Source organism: Pristiophorus japonicus, chromosome 5 (assembly GCF_044704955.1).
Source record: "Pristiophorus japonicus isolate sPriJap1 chromosome 5, sPriJap1.hap1, whole genome shotgun sequence".
Lineage (NCBI taxonomy): Eukaryota > Metazoa > Chordata > Chondrichthyes > Pristiophoridae > Pristiophorus > Pristiophorus japonicus.
The window spans coordinates 42,195,637-42,222,343 of NC_091981.1; the positions used below are offsets into that span (position 1 = coordinate 42,195,637).

The following is a 26,707-nucleotide window of genomic DNA, read 5'->3' on the forward strand; positions in this document are numbered from 1 at the left end:
ATGGAGGGGCAAAAGAAATGGGGTATGTGCAAGAGGCCAGAATCGGAGGAACGCAGAGTTCTCAGAGGGTTGTAGGGCAGGAGGAGGTTACTGAGATAGGTAGGAGTAAGGCCATGGAGGGATTTGGACAAGCGAATGAAAATCTTTACATTGTGGTGTTGCTGGACCAGGAGCCTGTAATATATATAGCTCCACCTGTGGACTCCTGTGGCACTGCAGCCAGTGCTGTTTATAATAAAGAAGGGAACAGGTCACCTGACAAGAGTTCTGGAATGTTTTGCCATCTTAAGACTGTGTGTGTATTTGTGAGTTACTGAAAATATAACAATGACGATGAAGATGGGATAAAGCCGATAAAAAAAACTGTAATTTTTCTTGGTGGATGATTCAGCCAACCAACAGAGAGACTTTGAGAGCTTTTTGTTTTGAGTAACAGCTACAAATCCAAGATAAATTACAAGCACACTTGTCTGAACTGCCAGAATCCAGATGGCCTTGCCTATGGGAATAATAGGGCGTTTGGGGGAGCTTCAACACGACCGTGAAAGTTTCAGAGCATATGTGGAGTGGCTAAAATGTTTTTCACCACAAATAATATCATCGAAGTCCCCGAGATGAAAACTATAACCGGGTGGTGTTGGAAAGACAATGGGTGATTTTCTTAACTGAAGCAGGGCCCGAGTTGTACGAAACCTTGAACAATTTGCTTGTGCCTTTCAAGTCAAAGGACACAACTCTTAAGCAGATAACAGCACTACAGCCCTGAGTCCCTGGAAATTGCTGAAAGTTATCTTTTCAGACTATGAGATCAGTTAACCGAAGAAAATATAAATAAGTACATTGTAGCATTAAAAAAGCTATCTATTCACTGTAATTTTGGAAACTTTCAGGACCGAGCATTACATGACCGCTTTGTTTCTGGGATGAAAAATGATGCGATCACTAAGCACAAAAGGACATTGCAATTACCAAACTAATATTTCCATCAGAAACAGTTTTCAAACATCAACCCACCCAAAACATATCAACTTTTAATGAGCCCACCAAAATATTACAAAGAAGAGCCAAGCCCGCCAAATTTAAACAAAGGATTTTGAACTGATTTAGTGCCAAGATTAGAACCACTGAAATTGTATAACTGGCCTCCCTGTTTCAACAGAGGGCATGCCATATTGCTCGTGCTATATACGACTATGTCATCAAGACAAGGAGAGAAACCAACGCGACAGTTGTAAACTAACTTCTCCAGCCTCGAAATCCTGAAGTCCTGAAGGAATGAAGAACATCACCATCGTGGCAGCAACCGATCACAACCAACGTGGTATCAACGAAAAATCACCGCGATTGACCAAACTCGAAACAAAACACCAACGGGAAAAAAACCTTAGAATCGAAAAGTTTCCACTCTACAATCTAATCCTGACCTACCGCCAGGTAAAACATTACCTAAAAGACCATAGAAACCTATTTCTAACCAAAGAAATCGGGTACTTACCCCACAGATCTAAAACGCACCATACCGCATCAGCGGACTCAACCCAACTGAAGATTGCGCAGCAAGAAGTCTTCTCCAACATTCGGGGTATGGCAAGCAGACTCTACCGCATCCAGCGAACCCAGAAACCACGATCAACCGTTAACTGTCAAAAGGATTGGTAAGCATAGTCCCTGCCCGCCCTGGAGTCTAACCTAGCTAGAATTAGGTATTGGGAGGTGGGAGGTGTAATTCTACTGTAACCCCCTTTGAATATGTGATGCATTGTTCTCTGTTAGAGTCATTAGAAGCTATTGTATCCCCCTCTGAGTGTGTAAGGTACTGTTCTTCAATAAGTTTGAATAAGTTTTGACATTGTACTTTCTTATTAGAGTAATTATAAGTTGTAATTTCTTGACTGTAATAAAATCAAAGTTATTTTGCATCAAACCAGTGTCCTTTGCACTTTGCCACACTCCCCCAAATAAATCCAGAGTATAGAACCCAAGGGAGTGGGAGCGATTCGAACCACTCAAGTTGGTGAACCTGACCCCCTCATAGGGCACAAATTTATAAGGCTAGATCTAGGTTAGATGTCAGGAGGTGGTTCTTTTCAAAGAGAATAGTAAACCTCTGGAACAAGCTGCCTTCTCATGTGGTGGATGCAGACTCCTTCAAGTAAAAGCTGGATTTGTTTCTGGCTGCAGTGGAGATTAACTGGTACAGAAGGTAGGTACGACAGGGAATTTAATGGCCAGAGTGATCTCCTGGGCTAGTTTTGATCGCATAGATGGGTCGAAGAGGAATTTCCCAGATTTTTTCCCCCCAAATTGGCCTGGGTTTTTTAATCTGTTTTTTTGCCTCTCCCAGAAGATCACATGGTTTCGGGTGGGGTGGAGTGTGTATGTTGTGATACACAAGGTATCACAATTGGATGGGACAGGCTCAATGGACCAGATGGTCTTTACCTGTCCGTCATTGTTCGTATGTTCGTAAGTGCATGTGGTTTGGAACGACCTTCGCTCCAAGTCATCAGCGCCGTGTCACTGATGTCGTCATCGCGTCGCTGATGATGTCAGTGCTTTGCTGATGACATTAGCGCGGCATGTCGCACTGACGCGTCACAACGTCCCTCCCCTTCAGTTAAAGGGGAGGGCCGTTGCGAACTCTGCAGCCACTTTAGAGTTGCAGACTAGGCCACCAGGGAGAGTTTCAGCCAGGCCGCCTGTTGACTGCCCAGCCAAACCCATGGACATAACTGGCAGTCGGCCAACAATAAAAAATAAAATGGGAGTCGTGGACGCGGCACCCAGCCACAGACAGCACCCGGCACAGCAATTTCCCGCAGGGGTCGCCAAGCGGGTTGCCACCGGTCGGTTACCCATTCCCGCCTCTTCCGGCCCGGGGGCAATTTCAGAGAGGTCAGCCCATCCGTCTGCCCCCAGTAGGTAAGCCCTCTCCGCTTATGGAGGGGGTCAATTTTGACCCCAAGAGGTTTTACTGCAATTATATAGGGTCTTGATCTCCTTACCTAATGAAGAATATACTTGCCTTAGAGAAGTACACTGAAGATTCATTACACTGATTCCTTGAATGGGGGGATTGTCCTATGAATAGAGATTGAGTAGACTAGGCCTATATTCCCTAGAGTTCAGAAGAATGAGAGGTGATCTCATTGAAACGTATAAAATTCCTACGAGGCTTGTCAGGGTAGATGCTGCGACGATTTTTCCTGGGGAGTCTAGAATTAGGGGTCACAGTCTCAGAGTAAGGAGTCGGCCATTTAGGACTGAGATGAGGAGAAATTTCTTCACTCAGAGGGTGGTGAATCTTTGGAATTCTTAATCCCAGAGGGCTGTGGCTGCTCAGTTGTTGAGTATATTCAAGACAGAGAGCGATAGATTTTTGGATACTAAGGGAAGGAACGGGTATGTGGATAGTGCGGGAAGGTGGAGTTGAGGTAGAAGATCATTCATGAACTTACTGATTGGCGGAACAGGCTAAAATAGCCAAATGGTCTACTCCTGCTCCTATTTCTTATGTTCTTAGTTATAAAAATATTGGAGTTGGGAAAGAAAAGGCTGTATGATTGACAGTCGAAAACCATCCAACTAGGTAATGAAGATTCTGTTCGCTGTCCAACTGCCGTGAGAAGATGGGTTGCTATGAGGATGGATATGTTGGATGACCAATGGAGGGAGCATGGGGTGGGGAGGGGGGGGCGGGCGGCAGATGGAGGGAGAAAATCATGTGATGAAATCTCCAGGATTACTTCCAACCAGAGTTGGAAATCCTAAGCGAATATGGCAAACTATAGTGACTTGATAAAGGTGATCGTCGGGAGTACGTGGAAGCCAAGTACAAACAGCAGAAGGAGCATGCGTCAAACCAAGCATCACATCCACCCGTCCCTTCAACCACCACCTGCCCACCTGTGGCAGAGCCTGTAGATCCCGCATAGGACTCATTGGTCACCTTAGTGTGGAAGCAAGTCATTCTCGACTCCGGGGGACTGCCTAAGAGAAAAGATTTATCATTACCAATTGACAGGATGTGGAAAGCTGGGCAATTAGCAGTGATTTTGACAACCCATCACAATCGAAACATAGGGCTCAATTTTGGCCAGGCGTGCCTCCATTTTTTTTGGAGTAACTTGGTTTTTCTGGCATAACTTAAAAATCCCCACTTTCCCCAATCAATTTGCATTAGAGTAACTGAGTTAGTTACGATTTTTTTAGTTTTGTTTTTTTTCTCAAAAGGGGGCGTTACCAGCCACCTACACCAGTTCTGCCCATTTAGGCAACTTTGGCCAGCTAATAGTTACTCCAAATCTACTTAGGCCAGCGTATGTGGCCACTTCAGAAAACCCTTGCGGAGAGTTAAGAAATCGGTGCAGATAAGTACATTCGGCCTGGGATGGGGCGGGAAGGGAAGCGGAGAGGATCGGCACCTAAAGCACCAAGCCTTACAAACCACCAAACCTTGCAAACAAAAAGTTCTAAGAATTAAATAACAAATAAAAAATTGAAGTAAGTCCTACCTTCTTCTTACAACTCAGCCTGGGCTAGGGGTAGCACGACAACATGCACCGGGAGGCCACTTGGCCTGGGCTAGGAGCTGGAGCGATTGGCATCGGGATTCAATGCGACATCTGTATTCCACAGGGAGAGAGAGAGAGGCTGGGTTGCAAATGAACGGGTGGTGGAGTGGAGGGGGGGGGGTGGGAGAGAGGAGGAGAGTGAGTGAACGCGGCATCTGTGGGGAGAGAGAGAGGCTGGGCTGCAAATGAACGGGGGAGGAGGAGAGCGAGTGAACACGGCATCTGTGGGGAGAGAGAGAGAGGCTGGGCCGATTGCCAAATTTCGGCGCTATCGCGCATGCGCGGACATCGCAACCCAACTCCAATGCGCACGTGCAGACGTCCCGGTACTGTTTTCAGCACTGGACACTGTCTCCACCCCCGACTCGACTGGCCACGCTGCGCGACGACCGGGGAGAGGCCAGACAGCGGCCAAAGTGGGGAGGAGATTTTTCTGTGCAACAGAGAAAAGCAGTGTAACTCGGGCGAGTGCGCCGAAAAACGGCATGGGCCAAAATTGAGCCCATAGATACATAGAAAATTGGAGCAGTAGTAGGCCATTTGGCCCTTCGAGTCTGCACCATCATTCAATATGATCATGGCTATTCTGTCCTGAAACAATATGGCTGCAATATGTATGGACCTTAAATCACACCGTGGGACACCAGTGTGTAAACTCTGAAAACTTCTGAAATTTCCTCAATGCATATTTTACTTCTGAGAGCTTTTCCACCGGTATCCCACAAGCCCTATACCCTGCAGCTATGGGACAAAATCATTGGGAAATCCGGGGAGGATTACGGCAGGAGAATTCAGCTCTAGATGTAACCTGTGCTGCTGATAGCTCAAATTGTACAGACAAAAGAGCTTTTCAAAGAAGGATCCACTACAACCAGTTACCAGCAAGCAGGTTTTGCTAAAAGATTCCTGTCAAGCTAAGCAGACAGAACACTATGAGAAAACAAACAAGGGGGGGGGCATAATGAAGCCTGACAATGAGCCATTGTTTCAGTTGTTCAATCGTTTAAGCAATGTCCTTCAGCAAGGTAAGGCAAGGTCATTTTCAGAGTAGGAAGTACAAGATCCAAGACATGTCAAATACATCAGAACATATTAAAAATTGAAACGCCACTTGCACAATTCACTACATGTCTAACATTAGTAACAAACCAGTTTGTTCGCAAGACAATTCCTCTGTAGTCCTGTGCATCACTTCCCAATGGTAGTCAATAAAATACTATTCAGAAACATTGCCATTTTGAATTTCTCACAGACATTTTATGCGATGGTGTAAAACGGGTGATTGAGAGTCAGCAGCCTGTTTTAATCACCCCCGATCTTTATTTCCATTGAAGTCAGTAATGAGTGAGAGATGTAAAAGGGGCTGCTGATTCGCTATCACCTGTTTTACACTATCGCACCAAGTCAAACCTACTCCTTTGGTCCCACCCTTTATTAACAGTGAAACTCTGATTCCCTCCCTCACCCAGAGCACCAATTCTGGGAAGCCACCACCATGGTTTAGTGGAGTGAACATAACCAGTCAACATCAGAAATAGCAGTCACAGCGAACATCTGACCACCTGGCTGTTCCCATCATAATGCAGAGCTAAAGGCATAATAAGGTTTATCAATATTTGACAGGGGAATATTGTACAGTTAAATTGAAGATTATAAAAGCCAGCAGCATTGCACTCCATGTCCACACATCCCATGGAAACGTCTGCAAAATACCCACCAACAGGGTAGGAAGGGTGCCACACAGATTTTGAAATAAACAATGAGTTGTCAGCATAGCCACAAAGCATTGAGCCATCCCTCTGATACACAGTGAGTGTCTGCAAGGAGGGAAATTAATTCTGTGGCATTTTAATCAGGTGAGGTAATGAATAACCCATTTTATCTCGTACATATCAAAAGCATCCCGTCAGCACAAAGGTTATTGTCCCTGCAGAATGTTTGACAATATGAAATTAAATTCATGCAGTCAATGTATCCTGTAATTTATATATATATATATATAATATATATAAATATATCTATCTATCTCTATATCTATCTATATTATATATATATATATATATATCTGTATAATCTATATATATATATAGCTATATATTTATCTGTATAATATCTCTCTCTCTCATATATATATATATATATATATATATAGATTGTACAGATAAATATATATATATATATATATAATCTATCTATCATCTAATTATATATGTGTGTGTATGTATAAATTATTTATTACAGGATACCTCGAGTGTGATAGCTTTAATGTTTGAGTAATGTCCAAATGTTATGTTGCTATGGACCCTGCTCCTCCACTGCCATTACATGATTAAGTGGACTGAAGCTGCTTGTGTACTCAGCCTGATGAAATCCTGCTCTGTGGAGAGCGCACTTCCAAGGGCAGTGTGGCGGTAGAACATGCTGGTGCACTAACTGTGCACAGTTTTACGACAGGGGTTCACACTCAAGATTCCCTGCACAGTGAGGAGTAAGTCAAGAGTCAAACAGTTGTGCTTCCCATCAGTCAGCAACAATGCAGCACTGGTTATGTTGCTATGGACCCTGCACTGGTTAGGAAGATGTTTCCTCAGCGGGAAAACATTGTGTGTGGCATAGGGAAGCTAAACACTGTGGGGAGCACCTTCACCACACAAATTCAAGAAGCCTGCTCACTCTCCTTCCCCCCTTCCCCCCCCCCCCAACCCACCAATAACCCACCATGATTGCATATTGTTTCAAATTTGCACACTCAAAACCTTCACTTTGAGGACGCCTCCAAAGCGTGTTGTAAAGACTAGGGCACGCAAACAAACAGCACCAGGAGTGCCTGATAAAGCCAGTTTAGTCCATACCTAATGCTGCTCATGCTGCCCGTGTCGGATCCCAGTTTGCATCGCTCCAACTGGCTGGCGACAATCTGGCGCTCTGCCTCCAGCTCTCTGGTTAGTCTCTCAAACTGCAGCTCCTGCAATGGGGAGAAGAGAAAGAGAAAGGGACATCAGCAAAGAGAAAGGGACAAATGGAGGATGGGGGGAGAGGGGTAATGATACTGCCACAATCAATTCCTCCTTTATACTGCTGTCAGATGACATCACGGAGACAGAACACAGAAGATTTGTTGATAAGACCAAAGGTAACACAAAAGGCAGTTAAACAGGAAAAATAAATCAATAAAAACAGTCATGTTTAGAAAAGTTTCTTTCCTTCTGTCTTTCACTGGTGATATATCTGACATAATTGCATCTCATATATGCCCAAAGTTAATTTTGGCTCATACTTTGCACAGATAAAGAAAGTTATATTTATATAGTACCTTTCACAACCTCAGGATGTGCCAAAGCGCTTTACTGCCAATTGAATACTTTTGAAGTGTAGTCACTTTTGTAATATAGGAAATGTGGCAGTTAATCTGTCTTACAGACAGCAATGTGATAATGACCAGAAAATCCCATTTTTTTTGAGTGATGTTGGTTGAGGAATTAATATTGATCAGGACACAGGGGAGAATTCCCCTGCTCTTCTTTGAAATAGTGCCATGGGATCAGAAAGTGATCATTCTGGCCAAGAACTGCCTTCTTCAGTCGAAGTATGCTCTGCTATCTCAGTAACAGACTGCAGAATTAAAAGATCCTGCAGATATGTGTGAATACTGAGGCCTCTTGACCACTACCAACAAATTGACGCCAATTTTTGGTGATAGCACTATTTCACTCGGGCTGTCTATCGCCTCTGTCCAAGTCAAATCAATATTTTCCTCATTAACAGCAAGGTATCAGCTGTGCCTCAGTTGGTAGCACTCTCGCCTCTGAGTCAGGAGGTACTAGATCTCCCACTTCGGAGAGCTGAGCACATAATCTAGGCCAATACTAATGCAGTAATGAGGGAATGCTGCAATGTCAGAGATACCATCTTTTGGTTGAAACATTAAACCAAGGCTCCATTTGCCCTCTCAAGTGGACGTAGAAGATCCCACAGCAATATTTTGAAGAGCAGCGGATCCTCCCTGGTGTCCTGGCCAACATCATCAATCACCATCATCAAAAACAAAATATCTGGCCATTTATCTCATGGCTGCCACATTTCCTACATGACAACATCCTTTTTTTTCAATGGCTGAGAGCATGTTGGAAGTTCTAGCACATTATGACAAGTGACAGGATACTAGTTCACACCAATAATTTGGTAGGTAGGCAGTTACAGTAGGTAGGCAACTACAGTTGACAGGCAAGCATCTAGTAGAGGCCAGGGAAGGAAGTCGAGAGTCATCCTGTGCCATTCTCGAGCATTGCCTGATGACCTGTTACACAACTACAGCCTGGGAGCAGATCGCCGTCTTCAACCTTTGGCCATAAGATGTTGCAGGGTCTTTGGAACAGAGAAATAAAATGAATGTTTTAAAAGAATACACTTAAATTGCAGCACTGAAAATAGATCCAGAACTGAATAAAATTACACCAGTAAATTTAACAATGCACATTATCAAAACTGAGAAATGAAGTGAATTCAGTGCTCCAATCTCATCTCAAAGTTCAGATGCTAATTGAAAATTATTCTAGGCTCCATTGTCTTGGTTTCTGATGTTATTTGAACCCCTCAATTAGATTATTCGCTCAAAATAATTCCTGGGTATCCATTATTCTATATGTAAACAATCCAAACCCCCTTTTAAAGTTCCTGCGTATCCATTACAATCTACTACGCCAGGCATTCCTTCATTCTTGTCCACTGTTTTGTGTTTCACCCAGCACTGCATTCCCCAGTTCAAACGCCATCCAAGACCAGTCCCCCAAAAATAACATCTGCAGTCTCATTCCACACTGAATCCTGGTACCCAGCACTACCTCACAGTGTGTTCAATCCCATTAACACAGTGCTCTCATTGTGTCCCAAGTACACATAGCATAATCCATAATCCTTCCATGGTCATGCTCCTCCCTATCTCTGCAGCCTCCTCTAGCTCTACAATCACCTGAGAACTGTGTTCCTCCAACTCTGGACTTTTGTGCATCCCTCACTTTCTTCATCCCATCATTGGTACCCATACCTTCAGCTGTCTAGGTCCTAAGCTCTGGAATCCCCTCCCTAAATTTTCCACCTGTCTCTCCTCCTTTAAAAGCCTCCTTAAAACCTAGCTCTTTGACAAAGCTTTTGATCACATGTCCTAATGTTGCCTTCTTTGGCTCGGTGTCAATTTCTGTCTGATTACGTGTGATGCTCCTCGGGACATTTTACTACATTAAAGGCGCGATATAAATGAAAGTTGTAGTTATTTTACAAATTTTGTTTTATATTTTTTACTCCACAATGCGCTACAATCAACTGATATTTACAGACAAATGTTTTACAGTTCTGGAAAGCAATGCACTCTACCTTTTGTTGTTTTTTTATTCAGAGGCAAATGATGCAGTTTGGAGTTGAACCATTGCCAAAATTCTCAGGCTCCATCATATTCAATGGATATTGTTTAGTGATGCCAGGGAAGATTTTTCCTTAGCAACAGAGTTTGTCTATCAAAGAAATGGATTGATGAAGGACCCTCAAGTCCGAGCTCCAAACCTGTCAGATCAAACTGGCACATCTAAGGCAATAAGCCCTGGAATCACGGTGCCCAAACACTGAACTCTCACACGAGGGTCCCACTCCAATGACAAGTTCCGGCCCAAAATCAACTGAGCTTTGTACTCCGCCCCAGCCTTTTTTGAACAAAGTAAGGGAAACATTGTAGGGAAGAATCACTTCTTGTTCATTCAAAAAACATCACCTTACAGGTTTTACTCAATCATGGTCTCGCCCCTCCCTATCTCTGTAATCTCCTCCTGCCCTACAACTTTTGAGATCTCTGCGGTCCTCATATGCTGACCTCTTGCGTATCCCTCACTTTTCTCGCCCCATTATTGGTGGCTGTGCATTCAGCTGCTTGGATCCGAAGCTCTGGAATTCCCTCCCTAAACCTCTCGGCCTCTCTACCTTGTTCTCCTCCTTCAAGTTGCTCCTTAAAACCTACGTCTTTGATCAAGACAATGCTCCTGCAAAGAGTCTTGGGACATTTTACTATGTTAAAGGTGCTATATAAATGCAAGTTGTTGCTGCTGATTAAGCTGCTGCTCTGATGATGTTTATTAAGATCCCTAATTATGATCATCATTCTTCCCAATTGATTCCCCAAAATCTGCTTTTCAAATTACATTTTGAGACATAGCTTCCCTGATGATGGAGCAGTGAACGACCCCACCCACTGCAGTATGAAGCCATACAGAGCGGAAGGTCCAGGATTCAGTTTCCAATCTGTGCTAGGTGGAGCACGAGTTGAGGGCTGTTACAATTGGTCACAACATTCCAAGCTAGATAAGGAGGAATACAAACTATCCACCCTGTGGTGGTTTTGGATGAGGGCGAGATTGATTGTGAGGTGTCCTTTGCCAATGTTGACCATTAAGGGCCAGACACGTACCACTTGAGCAAGGGCAACAAATTAACAACTTTAGGAGATATGGGGAAGGAAGAGAATTGATGAGAACATTTTTAAAAAGAAAAACGAATACGATCAAAAGCCCATGCAGAATAATGCAACAAAATTTACTGATATATTTGTTAAATGCTTAAAGCCCAGGGGCTTTGTTTATATCGTTGGGGAGTTCAAAGTTGAAAATTCCTTTTTTTGGGTCCACTCCTCCCTTCCATTCCAGATCTCATGGCCCTGCATAGTCGACAGTTTACCACTGTAAAGTTTCAAAGCTTCATTGTTCTATCAAGATAAATCTCTGAAGCCTGAGTTATATTAAAAGTCCTTAAATGAGACAACTGCCATTGTGGATCAGGTCTTTGTCTGGAATCTTAACTTAAACTCTGAACTTCCTTTTAAAGCAGTACAGGCCTTGATAAAATATTATTCTGCTGAGCACTCAATGCAGCTCTCAGGAGACTAAAACTCACGCATTACCCGAGGGAGACTGCTTACATCACACGTCAACACACCGCACAATGATAAAACTTTTAACAGCAAAAAAGGCCAGGAATAATACATTGCCATAAAAAAAAAATCACCGCGCTTTTTCATCAAAGCAACCAGAAATTGCACCTGCATCTCATGATGCAGCACATCTGAGATCAGACACAAACTCACAACATAAAAGCTTTGCATGTCTCAGGGGCTTTGTCATCGAGGACAATCAGTTCCAGGCTGATCGGCAGGCCGATGGGGGGAGGGGATGGGGGAGACATGCTGATTATTTTTATTCTCTTTCTCTTCATGTGCTGGCTATATTCATCTGTAGAATGGATTCATCATTACATAACTCCGCAAGCGCATGCCAGCCCTACCGTCGCGCACACACATGCTCAAACTATTTTTTGCAGATATTTTCCCAGCTCCCCTTCATTTCTTAAAAAAAATCACCTGCAATTTTATTTCAAATGTATCGCCTATATTCCGGAGGTCAGACAAAATAAATGCAGGAACTTTGTGACAACCTGAAGTTTGGATGGAGGGGGCGGGCGGAGGGGGGGGGGAACTAAAGTGGACACTGAATCTTCAGCCAACGCTCGCTATGCTGCACATCTGAGATATCCCGACAGGGTTTACATGCTCGGGAGATTTTCCTCAGGTTGAAATGGTCTAAGCCTTACATACAAGAGTCATTATGCTTTGCTGTTGGACTTTTTGCTGCCTCTTACGGCAAAAAAAGTCTGCTGTACTTAGACAAAAACGCAAAATAACTAATACCAGACTAAACACCCTGTATGTCTGCAAGGCAAGCAGAACTCATATCACCCCGCCTTCCCTATTCCAGGCTGAAAAGTGCTGTCAGTTGCTGCAGTATATACGGGACAAACTGAAGGACAAAGCACCTCACCCAATTCACACAAGACCTTATAAAAAAAAAAGTCAGCGTTACTTCATTACACTCTAAACAGATAAAATTCCAACTTAAGTACCTGAATATGGACCATGCTATGTAAACAGCAAAGCAAAATACTCCAAGCCCCTCCAAGTTAACATTCCTTCCAACGAGCAAACAACTTTTGCCACTCATTAGTAAACGCCTCATCCAATGCAGGCAGCCTGAGTGCTCGTCGTCTTCTAAGCATAGTAGAATGGAGTTCACCCAGGCACAAAGGTCTCCATGACAACCGCTGAATTTCGACCCTTGTTGGCATTATTTATGCAACATTTCACCACAAAAGGCCTCCTCGGTAGCCGTGAAGGCCAAATCCTGCAATTTTCCAATCAGCACTCTTACTTTCCCATTCCTGAGGCAATTTGCATTCCACCGTGAAGAGACAGCAGCGTAATGAAAATTGAGATGCTTTACAGAGATGGAAACATTGGTTGAATAAGGTCTGAAATCTACAGCCTGAAAGAAGTAGTGGAATTTTTATTCAGAGCAGCTTAAAGGATTGATTGGGGAGGGGCGGATATTAATATTACATTTCAAATGCTCTGTTAGGTACAATGAATTGGTTGAAAAAGGTACTGACTCTTTTACAAACACTTTTATCTAGCCTTCCTCACATACCAAGCATCATGTTCCATCCCATGTTAATCCGTCTACATGCACACAGATTTATATAGAATCATACAGCACAGAAGGGGGCCATTCGGCCCATCGTGTTTGTGCCGGGTCTTAGAGCTAAGAAACCTTTAGTCCCACACCTCTGCTCTTTCCCCACCGTCCTGCAAATGTTTCCTTTTTAAGTATATATTCAATTCCCTTTAGAAAGTTACTATTGAATCTGCTTCCACCACCCTTTCAGGCAGTGTATTCCAAAACAATGTGTTCCTATAAACATATTTACAAAAAATACAAACAACACAGACAAACCTCTCTTTTTCATACCCCAGAATGATACCCGGGCTCAAAGGGTTAAATTATGAAGACAGTTTGCATAAACCTGGGCTGTATTCCCTTGAAATTTGAAGGTTGAATGGTGACCTGACCGAGGCGTTTAAAATGATTAAAGGTTTTAATAGGGTAGATACAGAGAAACTATTTCCACTTGTGGGACAATACGGAACAAGGGAGTACAATCTTAAAATCAGATCGAGGCCATTCAGGAGGGTTATCAGGACGCACTTTTGCAAACAAAACGTAGTGGAAATGTGGACTGCTCGCCCCAAAAAGCTGTGGACGCTGGGGGTCAGTTGACATTTTTAAGACTCAGATTGTTAGATTTTTATTCGGTAAGTGTATCAAGGGATCTGAATCAAAGGCGGGTAAATGGAGTTGAGATACAGATCAGCCATTAATGGCGGAACAGGCTTGAGGGCCTGTTGCTGTTCCTATGGGGCCAAGTTTCGGCCTGAGTTGCTCCTGTTTTTTTGGAGCAACTGGTTTAGAATGGAGTATCTTAGAAATTTGAATTCTCGGCATTTAGTTTGCTCCAGTTCTAGTCAGTTAGAACAGTTTCACTTTGGAACAGAATTTTTTTTTCAAAAGGGGGCGTGTCCGGCCACTTATGCCTGTTTTCAAAGTTTAGGCAGTGAAAACTTACTCCAAACTAACTTAGAATGGAGTAAGTGAAGATTTTTGTATGTTCGAAAAAACCTTGTCTACACTTCAGAAAATCAGGCGTAGGTTACAAATTAAGCGTAGGGAATGGGGGGGGGGGGGTTTAAAAGGGAAGTTTACAAACATTAAACACTTCAGTTTTACAAATAAAAAGCCATCATCAATAATAAATGATAAATACATCAATAAATCAACCAATAAATCAATCAAAAAAAATTCATAAAAAGTAAAAAAAAAAATTTTTAAATCAATAAATAAAACATTTTCTACTTACCGACTGCAGCACTGGGAGTCCTCCAACAGCGTGCTGGGACGGCCCCCCCCCCCCCAGTGTGTCTCTGTCAGTGTCTCTATCTCTCTGTCTGTCTGTATCTGTGTCTCTCACTCTCTGTCTGTCAGTGTTTGTGTTTCTGTTTCTGATAGTGAGGGGAGGGGGAGGGAGAGGGGGAGAAGGGGGTGGGGGAGGGGGAGGGGGAGGGGGAGAAGGTGTGGGGGAGGGGGAGAAGGGGGTGGGGGAGGGGGAGGGGGAGGGGAGAAGGGGGTGAGGAGGGAGGTAGGGTGGGGTGGGGGTAGAGGGAGGTAGAGGGAGGTGGGGGTAGAGGGAGGTGGGGTGGGGGAGGAGGGGTGGGGTGGGGGAGGAGGGGGTGGGGTGGGAGAGGAGGGGGTGGGGTGGGGGAGAGGAGGGGGTGGGGGGGGAGAGGAGGGGGTGGGGGGGGGAGGGGTGGGGGAGGAGTGGGGGGTAGGGTGGGGGGGTGGAGGAGGAGGAGGGCTGGGGGGGTGGGACGAGGAGAGGAAGGGCGAGGAGGGGGAGGGGGAGAAGGGGGGAGGGGGAGAAGGGGGGAGAGGAGGGGAGAGAGGAGAAGGGGGGGAGAGGGGGAGAGAGGAGGGAGAGAGGGAAGGAGAGAGGGAAGGAGAGAGGGAAGGAGAGAGGGAAGGAGAGAGGGAAGGAGGGAGGAGTGAGGGAGGGAAGGAGAGAGGAGGGAGGGAGGGAAGGAGAGAGGAGGGAGGGAGGGAAGGAGAGAGGAGGGAGGGGAGGAGAGGGGGGGGGGGAAGGGAGAGAAGGAGGCTGAACGGCCGGGCCCAAGGATTTACAGATAGGGTGGTGTCGGGTCTCGGGGGGGGGGGGGGGCGCGGAGGTTCGGGGGGGGGAGGGGGGGAGAGTCGCGGAAGGGGAGAGTCGCGGAGGTCCGGGTCTGTGGGGGGGGGGGGGGCGGGGTAGAGAAGAGCCGCAGAGGGGGAAGAGAGAGTCGCGGAGGTATTTGCGGGGGGGGGGGGGGCGGGGGGAGCGTAGGTCGGGTCGCCGGGGGGAAGGAGAGTGGGGGTCGGGTCCGGTCAGGTGGGAGGAGCCTTATTCACGCAGCCCCAGTGAGGCCATTCGGCCAGGGCCAGGGGCTAAGTGCTTTGGGCCCCTCCCACAGTTTTAGGCGCCTGGAGCTACTGCACATGCGCGCCCACTGTAGCGCATATGTGCAGAGGTCCCGGCACTGTTTTCAGCGCAGGGACCTGGCTCCGCCCCCTACAGCTCGTGCTGCGCTCGCGCTCAGCTCCAGAGGGCCTGCAGGGAGCTGGAGAATAGGTAAGTTTTTTTTAGGCGCACTTTCTGGCGCGAAAAACGGGCGTCCAGGTCCGGGCTGCGCCGTTTTAGGCGCGGCTCGAAACTTGGGCCCTATGTTCCTAAGATGCTGTGCTCCATGGCAACTTGTTTGGTGAAATCTTCAGGAGTAGCTCAGTCCATTTTTTCTTTCTCTGCATTTTTTCCAACAAGTCAGTCAACCTTCAAGTACCCAGTCATGAAGGTTCCTTATTAGGAAAGTGTACACAGAATCAATGATTAATGGGAAAGGTAAACAGGACTTTGCAAATAGTACAAAGCACAGTACAAACTGTTTGCAAGCTGGTACATGACTGACAAACCTATCCTGCCAGAGTCTATTGCAATTCTGCTGCTAAACCATCACAGTGCTCATACATATTAAAGTCCATCAAAAGCCCATCAAAGGGGAATGAATGTATGTAATAACTCAATAGACTGAATACTGTAAACTAACACTGGTGCAAACCTGGCTCTGCTTTATTAGGGCCCAAAGTGATTACATTACATGATGGCTTGCCTTTTATACCTGGGTCACACACATGTGCATACAGTCCAGTGACCTGACAGTGGCGCCACCTGGTGGCTAGTAACCCCAAGCATGCATACATGACACTCACCATCGAGCATTTAATTCTTCAAAGCACGCTCAAAGCTTGGTGTTGTACCTTCCATAAAGTATTTGACAAACTTCCTCAGGGAAGGTTTCTAAGCATAAAGGAACAGGATCCAAGGTAAAACATGGGATGTAAAATAAATTTGGTGATGGTTAGGAAGCAGTAAGTACTTGTTATAGAAGTTATGTCAATGTGGGAGGAGGTATTGAGTGGACCTCCCATAGATTCAGTGTTGGGATCAATTGGCACTCCGCCTCGAGTCAGAAGGCTATAAGTTCAAGCCCATTACCGACTTAAGCATATTTTGACACTTTAGTGTAGTACTGAGCAAATGCTGCATTGTCAGAGGGGTCACCTTTCGGATGAACTGTTACCCCCATCAAGATTTGAAGGGCAGCAGCAAGTTCTGACAGCCATCCATCAACACCACCCAAAAATGATTATATAATGGTTCATTCATTCATTTCCTGTTTGCGGAACCTTGCTGTGTGCGAATTGGCTGCCATGTTTGCCTACACAACAGTAACTACACTTCAATAGTAATCCATTGATTGTAAAGTGACTTGAGACATCCGGTGAATATAATGGCCTGAAATTTGCAGTCCTCAGCGAAGCAAAGGCGCTCGCTGTTGGCCTCGAAGAAAGCTGAAGATTGTCTTTCTCGACGTGCAATTGATTTCAACAGTCTGTAATGGGAATTCCCAGTGACGAGCTGTTGTGACATCAACAAAATGTCTAAGCAGCCAATCACATTGAAGAATTCTCACAGACCGCAAACCAGGAAATGAAAAGCAACTTTTATCCGTACTTTAAAAAAAATGTTAGAGAATGAATTTAAGATTGGGGCTTGGATTTTGGGCTTTTTGGATTTCGGGGTATCAATCGCGGCAAGGTGTTAAAGTTAGCACCTGAAAATAGTTTGCGCCTTCGACTACAAGTTTCAGCAAAAAAATAAGTTGGAGGAGCATTGGCGTTAAGTCAGGTGTTGCACAACGGGCTTTGTGCACCTGAGCCGGAACTTGTGTTGTTAAAGGAGGCGGACATTTTGTGCATGCGCAGTTGTTTTTTTTTTAAACCGGTTGCGGCAGCTTCCTGCGCGCTTGCGCATATAAATCTCACCACTTCAGCAGAGATGGAGGAGCAGGAGGGAAGGCAGCATGCCAGGCTCTTCACCTATGAGGCGAGTGAGGCGGTAGTGAGCATGGTGGAGAGGAGGTGGTCCTCATTCCATCTTGCTGGGGAAGCCAGATTACTGCCACCTGTTTTTAAACGAATATGGAGGGAAATTGCTCAGGAGGTGTCTGCTTCAGACACTGTGGCCAGAACTGCCATACAGTGCCGTAAAAAGTTCAATGACTTACCAGAATAAATACCATTTGCAGTTATATATGCCTGCTTGACTTCTAACATGAATCTCATACACTATGTGAAGTTTTTAATGCATATGATCCCTCTCAACAGTCTGTATGGTGGCTTTCACAATGCATAAGAAAGATGCCGGCTTATTTCTAGACCCTTTGGCTTCTAATGATCCATGCACATAAACTCAATCATTTACATCCTTCCTCACATTATACTCCCACTGCTGCTATGCTTTTCAGAAAGATCACCTACAGCCCAGATGTTACATGCCTCTGACCTCCTAACAATTCCTCACGAAGCCACATGCAATATCCAAACAGTTTGCACGGAAGCCACTAGAACATTCTCACAATTTCACCTATTGTACAATAGTAGGCATATGTGCCACAACAGCAGATAAACCCTTTCTGAACCCTTCCTGTTTTTCTTTTTGCAGTCTAAGCACTCCCACAACAGAAGGGAGCAGCTACGAACAGGTGGAGGGCCGCCCCAATTACTGCCACTAAATGATTGTACCACCAGCCCGGACAGTTGCTGGGGGTGATGCTGAGGGTATGTAAATGTAAAGAGCGAATGAAGAGACTGCATTGGAACATTTAATGAAGTGGTGGTGGGCCTTCAGATGAACATGTGCAATGCCACCTCCCTCCTATCACCTTGTCCCCTCCCCTACTGCTAACCACATGTCTATTGCTTGCTGCTTGTAGATGACCAGCCACAAGCCGCAGCCACAGAGCCCACCAGTAGCTCCGTCTGGACTCACTACATCTGGGGATGAGGCGGATTTCCCAGTGTTTAAGGAATCGGAGGCTTCTGGCCCCAGTCGTGTACAGCAATGCAATGCGAGAGCGGTATCTCGCAGGCCAGCTCTCCGGAGGGTGAATCGGTTAAGTTGATCTGCTCAACCACAGGCAGACATAGTACTGGACTTGGTGGAAATGTCCAGAGAAGCAACAGGAATGCACCATGAGTTTATGGATGCAGTGGGATGGTTCCCAGAGAACACTGAGGCTTACTGCAACTGTTGCAGAGGCAACGTCACAGATTGTCTGTGAGACTCGGAAGTCCAGCGAGGCCATCATTGCCCACAGACAGAAGCTGGTGGCCTCGAGCAGTGACAGTGGCGTTCAAGAGAGTGTGGTGCATGTCCTTGATCACGCCGCAGACTCGGGCGCATTGCAAGCTATGCTTCAGCTTGGTCAAGTGATGCAATTGATGTCTGCTACCATACTCTCTGCGTTTCCCACTGTGCAATGGGGAAGAGATGGTGCTGAAGCAGTCCAGCAAGTTGTGGCGACACATCGTGCTTTAGATGTTCAGGCCCAGCCCTGTCGGAGAGTCAATGGCTCCCAGGAAATGGAAGGTGCTGTCCTTCCTCAGGATGACAGCATTCTGGCTCCCACCACTCAGTCACCAACCATGCAACATACATGGTTGACACCCCAGCCATCAGTGACTGCTCCCGCTGATGATGAGGTGCAGCAGTCCGCAGCCAGGCCTTCCAGGCCAAGAGCTCGTCCAACCTCTTGTCTGCAACCTCTTTGAATCCATGGTCCAACATGGCTAAGAACCCTTCTTCCAGCTTGAAGCCACCTGCTAATAATAACCAGCATAATATGCTGGCGAACTAGTATTGCCCCCATTGAAATTTCTCACTGACATTGTAACAAAAGTGTCATGGCACATAAAAGTGCCGTTTGCAACTCGCAGCCTCATGCAGCGTGCTGCGCGCATCCATAGCAATCACTGACAACTGCAATACAAGATCCTCCAGCTCTGTTTCAATATGCCGTCTGCAGCGCTTGCTGCACCCTGGGACCACCTGCTTTTTCAGACATTTCCTGGGGCAGGCGTTAAATGAGGCATTAAGGCCGAAAGTTTCATCTGGGGCGCGAGCGCAGCCTTGCACGACGACTGACGTTATGTTCATGCTGAAAACGGAGGGCAGGGTGGGAAGTTTTTGTGCCGGCGCAAACCAAAAGCCGAATCTTTCGGCCGAGCGCTAAATTCTGGAAGCCTGGCATCCCGCCCAGAAACCATATTTAACGCCGCACTGGGATGCTAAAAGATGTGCAAAATTGCCGAAAATTCAGCCCTGGGACTTTCACATTGTAATTTTTATCATAAAGGAGAAATGTGACACTCCACAAATATAAAAATTTGTTTTTCAGGGCCACAATGGTTGTTTAGCAGTCAATATATGCTGTTAGAACCCCAGTTACACCTATTCCAACAAGGCTTAACATTTAATGGGGCATTTAACAGTGATATTAGCGCAGAAGATCCCACATTTTTGTGAGTTCCACTGATTTCATTGATTGCCGGCTCCAGTGCAGTCTGTGACAATGCAGTGAATAACTGACTGCAATTTCACGATTTAGATGCACATGCACTAAATCCTGAAGTTGTGGTCAATTTCAGAGAGGTAATGACGATGAACGCTGACAGTTCGCCGTCATTACCCACAGCAAAAACCGGGCCAATAATATTTGAAATAAATGCAAATTCTTTCGTTACCGTTTCTAATTTATATTAGCAATGTTGATTCAGATTCTCAATACACAACAATACCAAATTAGTGAAGAACAACTGAGTCTGAAGAGGCAGCTTAAGAACTACAAAGTGAATTAAACAAAATAATTAAATTGGAGGGTGAAGTTTATTATGGACATGTGCGAAGTTTTACATACAGGAAGAAAATTGGATGACACATGTACGCCATGAATAGTGGTAAAATAGTCAAAAACGGAGTTGAAAGTGTTGTGTATGTATAATAAGTATATTCCCTGTACACTCAATGTACAGTTACATAAGACTACTGGATGTACCTTCACACTGTATACACTCTGCTTGTACCACCAGAGGGTGTATCTGGTGGAGATCTCGGGGGTCACCTGTACATGACAGGTAACCAGGTATAAAAGGGAGCTCACCATGCTGTATCCTCACTCAGGAGCTGTAATAAATGGACTAAGGTCACCACAGTTCAAGTATAATACCTTGCCTCGTGGAGTCATTACTAGAGTGCTTACAGACACAACAGAAAGCGATCTCTACAAGTGCTAGTAGACTCGAAACCCACAATGTCATCACTAAAGAGCAGCAATCAGCAATACAAAAGAAATGTTGAATGATATAGCAAAAACAATAGAGTACATCGGTAACAACTTACATTTATTCAGGACATTTAACGTAGGTCCCAATGCGCTTCTCAGGAGCATTATCAGACAAAAAATTACAAGGAGCCACATAGGGAGATATTAGAACAAGTGACCAAAAGCTTGGTCAAAGAAGTACGTTTTAAGGAGCATTTTAAAAGAGAAAGAGTTTGAGGTCACAATTTTCCCTACCTCAGCGGCTCCATGGCAAGCGACATCGATGATGGGTCTCGGCCCCACTGCTGGCTCCATCCCAGCCTTGGATATGATTTTCCCGATTGGGGTTGTTAAGCCCACCCAGCACTTTTCCCGGCCAATTGAAGGAAACAGGTCTGATGACATTATTTGATGACACGTCATCAGCCGGTTTCCTTTAAGGGACCATGTGCAAATTTACTTCGATATTTGTGCTGTCAATGTTCTATAACATTGAGTGCTACAAACACTGACAAGCACTATACAGAGGTGCATGGCTGCACCCAGGTTCTCTCATGACTCCCTCCATATGCTTATGGAGGAAGTCACAGCACAAAGGGAGGTTCTCTTCTCTTCCAATGGGCGGAAGAGACCTCCCTAAGAGACCAGAGCAGCCCGGTTGCACATTGCACAGGAGGGAAAAGCAGAGATGTTGTCAGGAGGACCAGACTGCAGTGGCGCAAACCTGTCAATGATCACAGTAGAGATCACGAAACATTACTGCAAAGCCACACTCAACCTCCTCCTGCTGTGCAACTCATCACATCCCTATCACTCTACCTTCCCTACCCTACTCCTGCACATCCTTACTCACACCAGTTTATCTTGCACCTCCACCCATACATCTCTATCTACATTATCACTTCCCCATCTTACTAGTCATCCCTCATACTCACCCTCATCTTAGTTCAATCATACCAATTAACAACACAAAAGGGTAGGCACTTGTGTGCTTTAGCCAAAGTTCATGTGAGGTTTCTGTTAATGTACTGTCTAACATTGAAATCTTTATTTTCAACACTTTGCATTCTTGGACAGATTTGTGTGCACCTTTAGAAGTGGCTTAGTGAGTTGCAGTGAATGGTGAGACATAATGGTACCCCCCGCAGTGCTGGTGAGTGTGAAAGGAATGGCTTGGACATTGTGGGGATACTTTATGTTGTTGGTGTGGGGTGGTGCCAAAGCTAGTGCATCATTTGGCAGCCAGTGTATACAGCATCGAGTGAAGTAAATATGGCCATAGTGAGGCCATCCTTGACATCCCAGGCAGCAATGTGGTCAGGTGCTGATGCCCTGTGCAGCATCAGGTGATTGCGGAGAAGTATGGTGTGGTTGTTGGTGCTGCTGGTTAGCCTGGTAATGCTGGTGTTGGGGCTGATCATGGTCAGATTCTGAGGACCAAGGTGAGAGAATATAAAGTGCACTGATGCTGATGGAATAGAGCGCAGATGAAGTAGAGATGACAGAAGTGATCTGTCAATGGTAGGAGAGATAATGAGGACAGACTGCATGGAAACTTATGTAAAGAGTTGCAGCATCCTGAATCTGAAGTGGAAATGCAGTTTAGAGATGCACTGTGCTTAAGGGATGATATCTGAATCAGCTGGGAGCTTTGACTTGACATTTGAAGCTGTGAACTCTTCAGCTGATTCAATGGCCACTGACCTCTCACCTCAGCTTCACAGACAAGGTCTAGGCACAGTGGGAAACCCGTGGGGGCTTGTGAAAGTTAAAAAGCTGGGAAAAAAGCATTGTTCAGTGGCTGTAAACAAACCATTAAGGATTTAACAATTTGAATTGGGTTCCCCCGCTACTGCCTGTCGGGTCTGCTCAGCGCTGACAGACCCGACATTGGGAAAGCAGGTGTTCGCATTTTGACAACGGCTTCCCGACCCGCTAACAATCATTTTAAATTTCACAGCTGACTCGTCACCAATTGGGTCCACTGAGCGCCAGAGAGTCAGAGCCGGTTAGGAAGGGAATTCCAGAGCTTAGGACCTAGGTAGTCGAAGGCACGGCAGCCAATGGTGCAGCGATGATATCAGGAATGTGTAAAAGGCCAGAATTGGAGGAGCACATAGACCCTGGAGGGCTGTCAGGCTAGAGGAGGTCACATCGCTAGAGAGGGGAAGGTCATGGAATGATTTGAACACACAGATGAGACTTTTAAAATTGGGCCTTTGGTGGACCGGGAGCCAATCAAGGTCAGCTATTGCAGTGGTGATGTCAGAAGTCATGCTCAAACTGTACAGTGCTCTGGTCAGACCACAGCTCAAGTACTGTTTCTAGTGTTGGTCATTGAGACACCTTCAGGACCTGGGGGCCAGTCACTGAAGATCCACTACTTCAGACATCTGAGTTATGTGGAGAGACTGGAGAAACTTGGACTTTTGGCTTTCAAAGGAGGAGACGGTGAGGTGACCTTATAGAGACAGATATGATAATAAACTGTAGAAAAAGCGTAGCAGGAAACAATACTTCAAACTAAACCAGAACAGTAGGACAGGAGAACACAGGTTTAAACCAATAAAGGGTTAATTTATGAATAATGGTAGGAAGTTCCTCTTCACACATGGAACAGATGCCCAATTAAAGTACCATCGGCAAAAACCCTGGAAACAGATAAAATACAGTTGGATGCTGTAATGATTGGACGATAGGGTCTTTTTCGATGGATAAGCAGAGGTGGGCCAAATGAGTACGTTCACTGCATCTAAATTGGCAGCCAGGTTTCCTACATTACAACAGTGACTACACTTCAAAAGTATGTTATTGGCTGTAAAGTACTTTGAGACATCCTGAGGTCGTGGAAGGCGCTATAAAAATGCAAATCTTTCTTTTTATTCAGCGTTGCAACATCATTTCTTCAATTTCTCTCGACAATTCTCTTTTTAGCCAATTTATTTATTTCCTCTGCTTGCCTGAGGGGTTTGACACCTTGTTAGGGTATGGCTGGCACCTCCTGGTACCTCATCTGATTGGCCATTGTGAGCTTTAACAATAGGTAGGCTATTGCAAGCTATGCTGTTGCTGAGCCTGATCTTGTTTTCCCAACATCCAAATATGGACATTTCCAACAAAGGCCACAGGAGCGCAATCGGCAGAAGCCAGTTTTCTCTTCCTTAATCCAATGGTGTGGAGGCCAATTGCAGAATCCAAACCACTGAGATCAACTAATTCAGTACAGACCGCAGGGCTTTCATAGTTTGTGAGCTTCAGATATTCGCTCGATTACATAGAAATTACAGCACAGAAATAGGCCTGGTCACAATAGGCCTGGTCAGAGCTTAGGGCCTAAGCAGCTAAAGCACGACCGCTAATGGTGAAGCAATGAAAATCGGGGATGCACCAGAGGCCAGAATTTGAGGAGTGCATAGACCTCGGAGGGCTGTAAGGCTAGAGGAGGTTACAGAGCAGGAGAGGAAAAGGCCATGGAGGGATTTGAAAACGATGATTAGAATTTTAAAAATGAGCTATTGGTGGACTGTTCTATGCTGCTGTTTATGCTCTACACAAGCCTCCTCCCACCCTACGTATGTTACCGTATCTGCATATTTTTCTATTCCTTTCTCCCTCATGTATTTATCTAGCTTTCTCTGAAATGCATCTATGTTTTCGCCTCAACTACTCCGTGTGGTAGCACGTTCCATATTCTAACTACTCTCTGCATAAAGAAATTTCTCCAGAGTTCTCTATTGGATTTATTAGTGACTTTCTTATATTTATGACCCCTAGTTTTGGATTCTCTCACGTGGAAACATAGAAAATAGATGCAGGAGTAGGCCATTCAACCCTTTGAGCCTGCACCACCATTCAATATGATCATGGCTGATCATGCATTTCAGTACCCCATTCCTGCTTTCTCTCCATGCCCCTTGATCCCTTCAGCCGTGAGGGCCATATCTAACTCCCTTTTAAATATATCTAACGAACTGGCCCAAACAACTTTCTGCGGTAGAGAATTCCACATGCCCACAACTCTCTGAGTGAAGACGTTTCTCCTCATCTTGGTCCTAAACCCCTTATCCTGTGACCCCTGGTTCTGGACTTCCCCAACATCGGGAACATTCTTCCTGCATCTAACCTGTCCAATCCCGTCAGAATTTTATGTTTCGATGAGATCCCCTCTAATTTTCTAAATTCCATTGAATACAAGCCTAGTCGATCCAGTCTTTCTTCCTATGTCAGTCCTGTCATCCCGGGAATCAGTCTGGTGAACCTTCACTGCATTTCCTCAATAGCAAGAATGTCCTTCCTCAGATTAGGAGACCAAAACTGTACACAATATTCAAGGTGTGGCCTTACCAAGGCCCTGTATAATTGTAGTAAGACCTCCCTGCTCCTATACTCAAATCCTCTCGCTATGAAGGCCAACATGCCATTTGCCTTCTTCACAGCATGCTGCACCGGTATGCCAACCTTCAATGACTGATGTACCATGGCATCCATGTCTCGTTGCACCTCCCCCTTTACCAATCTGTCACCATTCAGATAATAATCAGCTCTCCTGTTTTTACCACCAAAGTGGATGACCTCACATTTATCCACATTATACTGCATCTGCCATGTATTTGCCCACTCACCTAACCTGTCCAAGTCACCCTGCATCCTCTTAGCATCCTCCTCACAGCTCACACTGCCACCCAGCTTAGTGTCATCTGCAAATTTGGAGATATTGCATTCAATTCCTTCATCTAAATCATTAATGTATATTGTAAATAGCTGGGGTCCCAGCACTGAACCTTGCGGTACCCCACTAGTCACTGCCTGCCATTCTGAAAAGGACCCGTTTATTCCTACTCTCTGCTTCCTGTCTGCCAACCAGTTCTCTATCCACATTACCCCAAAAACCATGTGCTTTAATGTTGCACACCTATCTCTTATGTGGGACCTTGTCAAAAGCCTTTTGAAAGTCTAAACCACATCCACTGGCTCTCCCTTGTCCACTCTACTAGTTACATCCTCAAAAAATTCCAGAAGATTTGTCAAGCATGATTTCCCTTTCATAAATCCATGCTGACTTGGACCAATCCTGTCACTGCTTTCCAAATGCGCTGCTATTACATCTTTAATGATTGATTCCAACATTTTCCCCACCACTGATGTCAGGCTGACTGGTCTATAATTCCCTGTTTTCTCTCTACCTCCTTTTTTAAAAAGTGGGGTTACATTAGCTACCCTCCAGTCCATAGGGACTGATCCAGAGTCTATAGAATGTTGGAAAATGGCCACCAATGCATCCACTATTTCTAGGGCCACTTCCTTAAGTACTCTGGGATGCAGACTATTAGGCCCTGGGGATTTATCGGCCTTAAATCCTATCAATTTCCCAAACACAATTTCCTTACTAATAAGGATTTCCATCAGTTCCTCCTTCTCACTAGACCCTCGGTCCCCTCGTATTTCCGGAAGGTTATTTGTGTCTTCCTTCGTGAAGACAGAACCAAAGTATTTGTTCAATTGGTCTGCCATTTCTTTGTTCCCCATTATGGCTTCACCTGATTCTGACTGTAACATTTTCTCTATATCTATCCTATCATAACCCTTCATAAATTTAACGACCTTTACCAGGTCACCCCTTCGCCTTTTCCTTTCTAGCAAAAAAAGCCCCAGCCTGTCTTTCCTGATAGATGGAATCTCTCAGTTCTGTTATCGCGCCTTGTAATCTTTTTTGCAGCTTCTCCAGTGCCTTTATGTCCTTTTTGTAATATGGGAGACCAAAACTGTGCGCATTACTCTCAGATAAACATAGATCTAATGTGAGAGCTGACCGGTGAGACAAATGATAAAATCCTCAGTGGCATTGTTGAGTACGCCTTCCTTCTACAGCACAGGAGATTAGCAAATCTCCTCACATGTTGAGGCAAGTGTCTCTGAATACCATAGTTAAATTGGATTTTTGACTTTTTGCATTTTCGCA

General features: G+C 45.1%; 1 protein-coding gene across 3 annotated transcripts in view; it reads right to left on the reverse strand.

Moving 5' to 3' along the window:
* Positions 1–26,707, reverse strand: part of LOC139264313 (catenin delta-2-like) — a 1,401,072-nt gene that overhangs the window by 637,423 nt on the left and 736,942 nt on the right. For 2 of the 3 annotated variants that reach the window (XM_070880575.1, XM_070880576.1), the window contains one exon: positions 7,427–7,539. In XM_070880575.1, the coding sequence (XP_070736676.1) occupies positions 7,427–7,539 (113 nt within the window). Of the gene's footprint in view, positions 1–7,426; positions 7,540–12,509; positions 12,637–26,707 lie in introns of those variants that run through there. The other variant, XM_070880577.1, reaches the window with a different exon arrangement.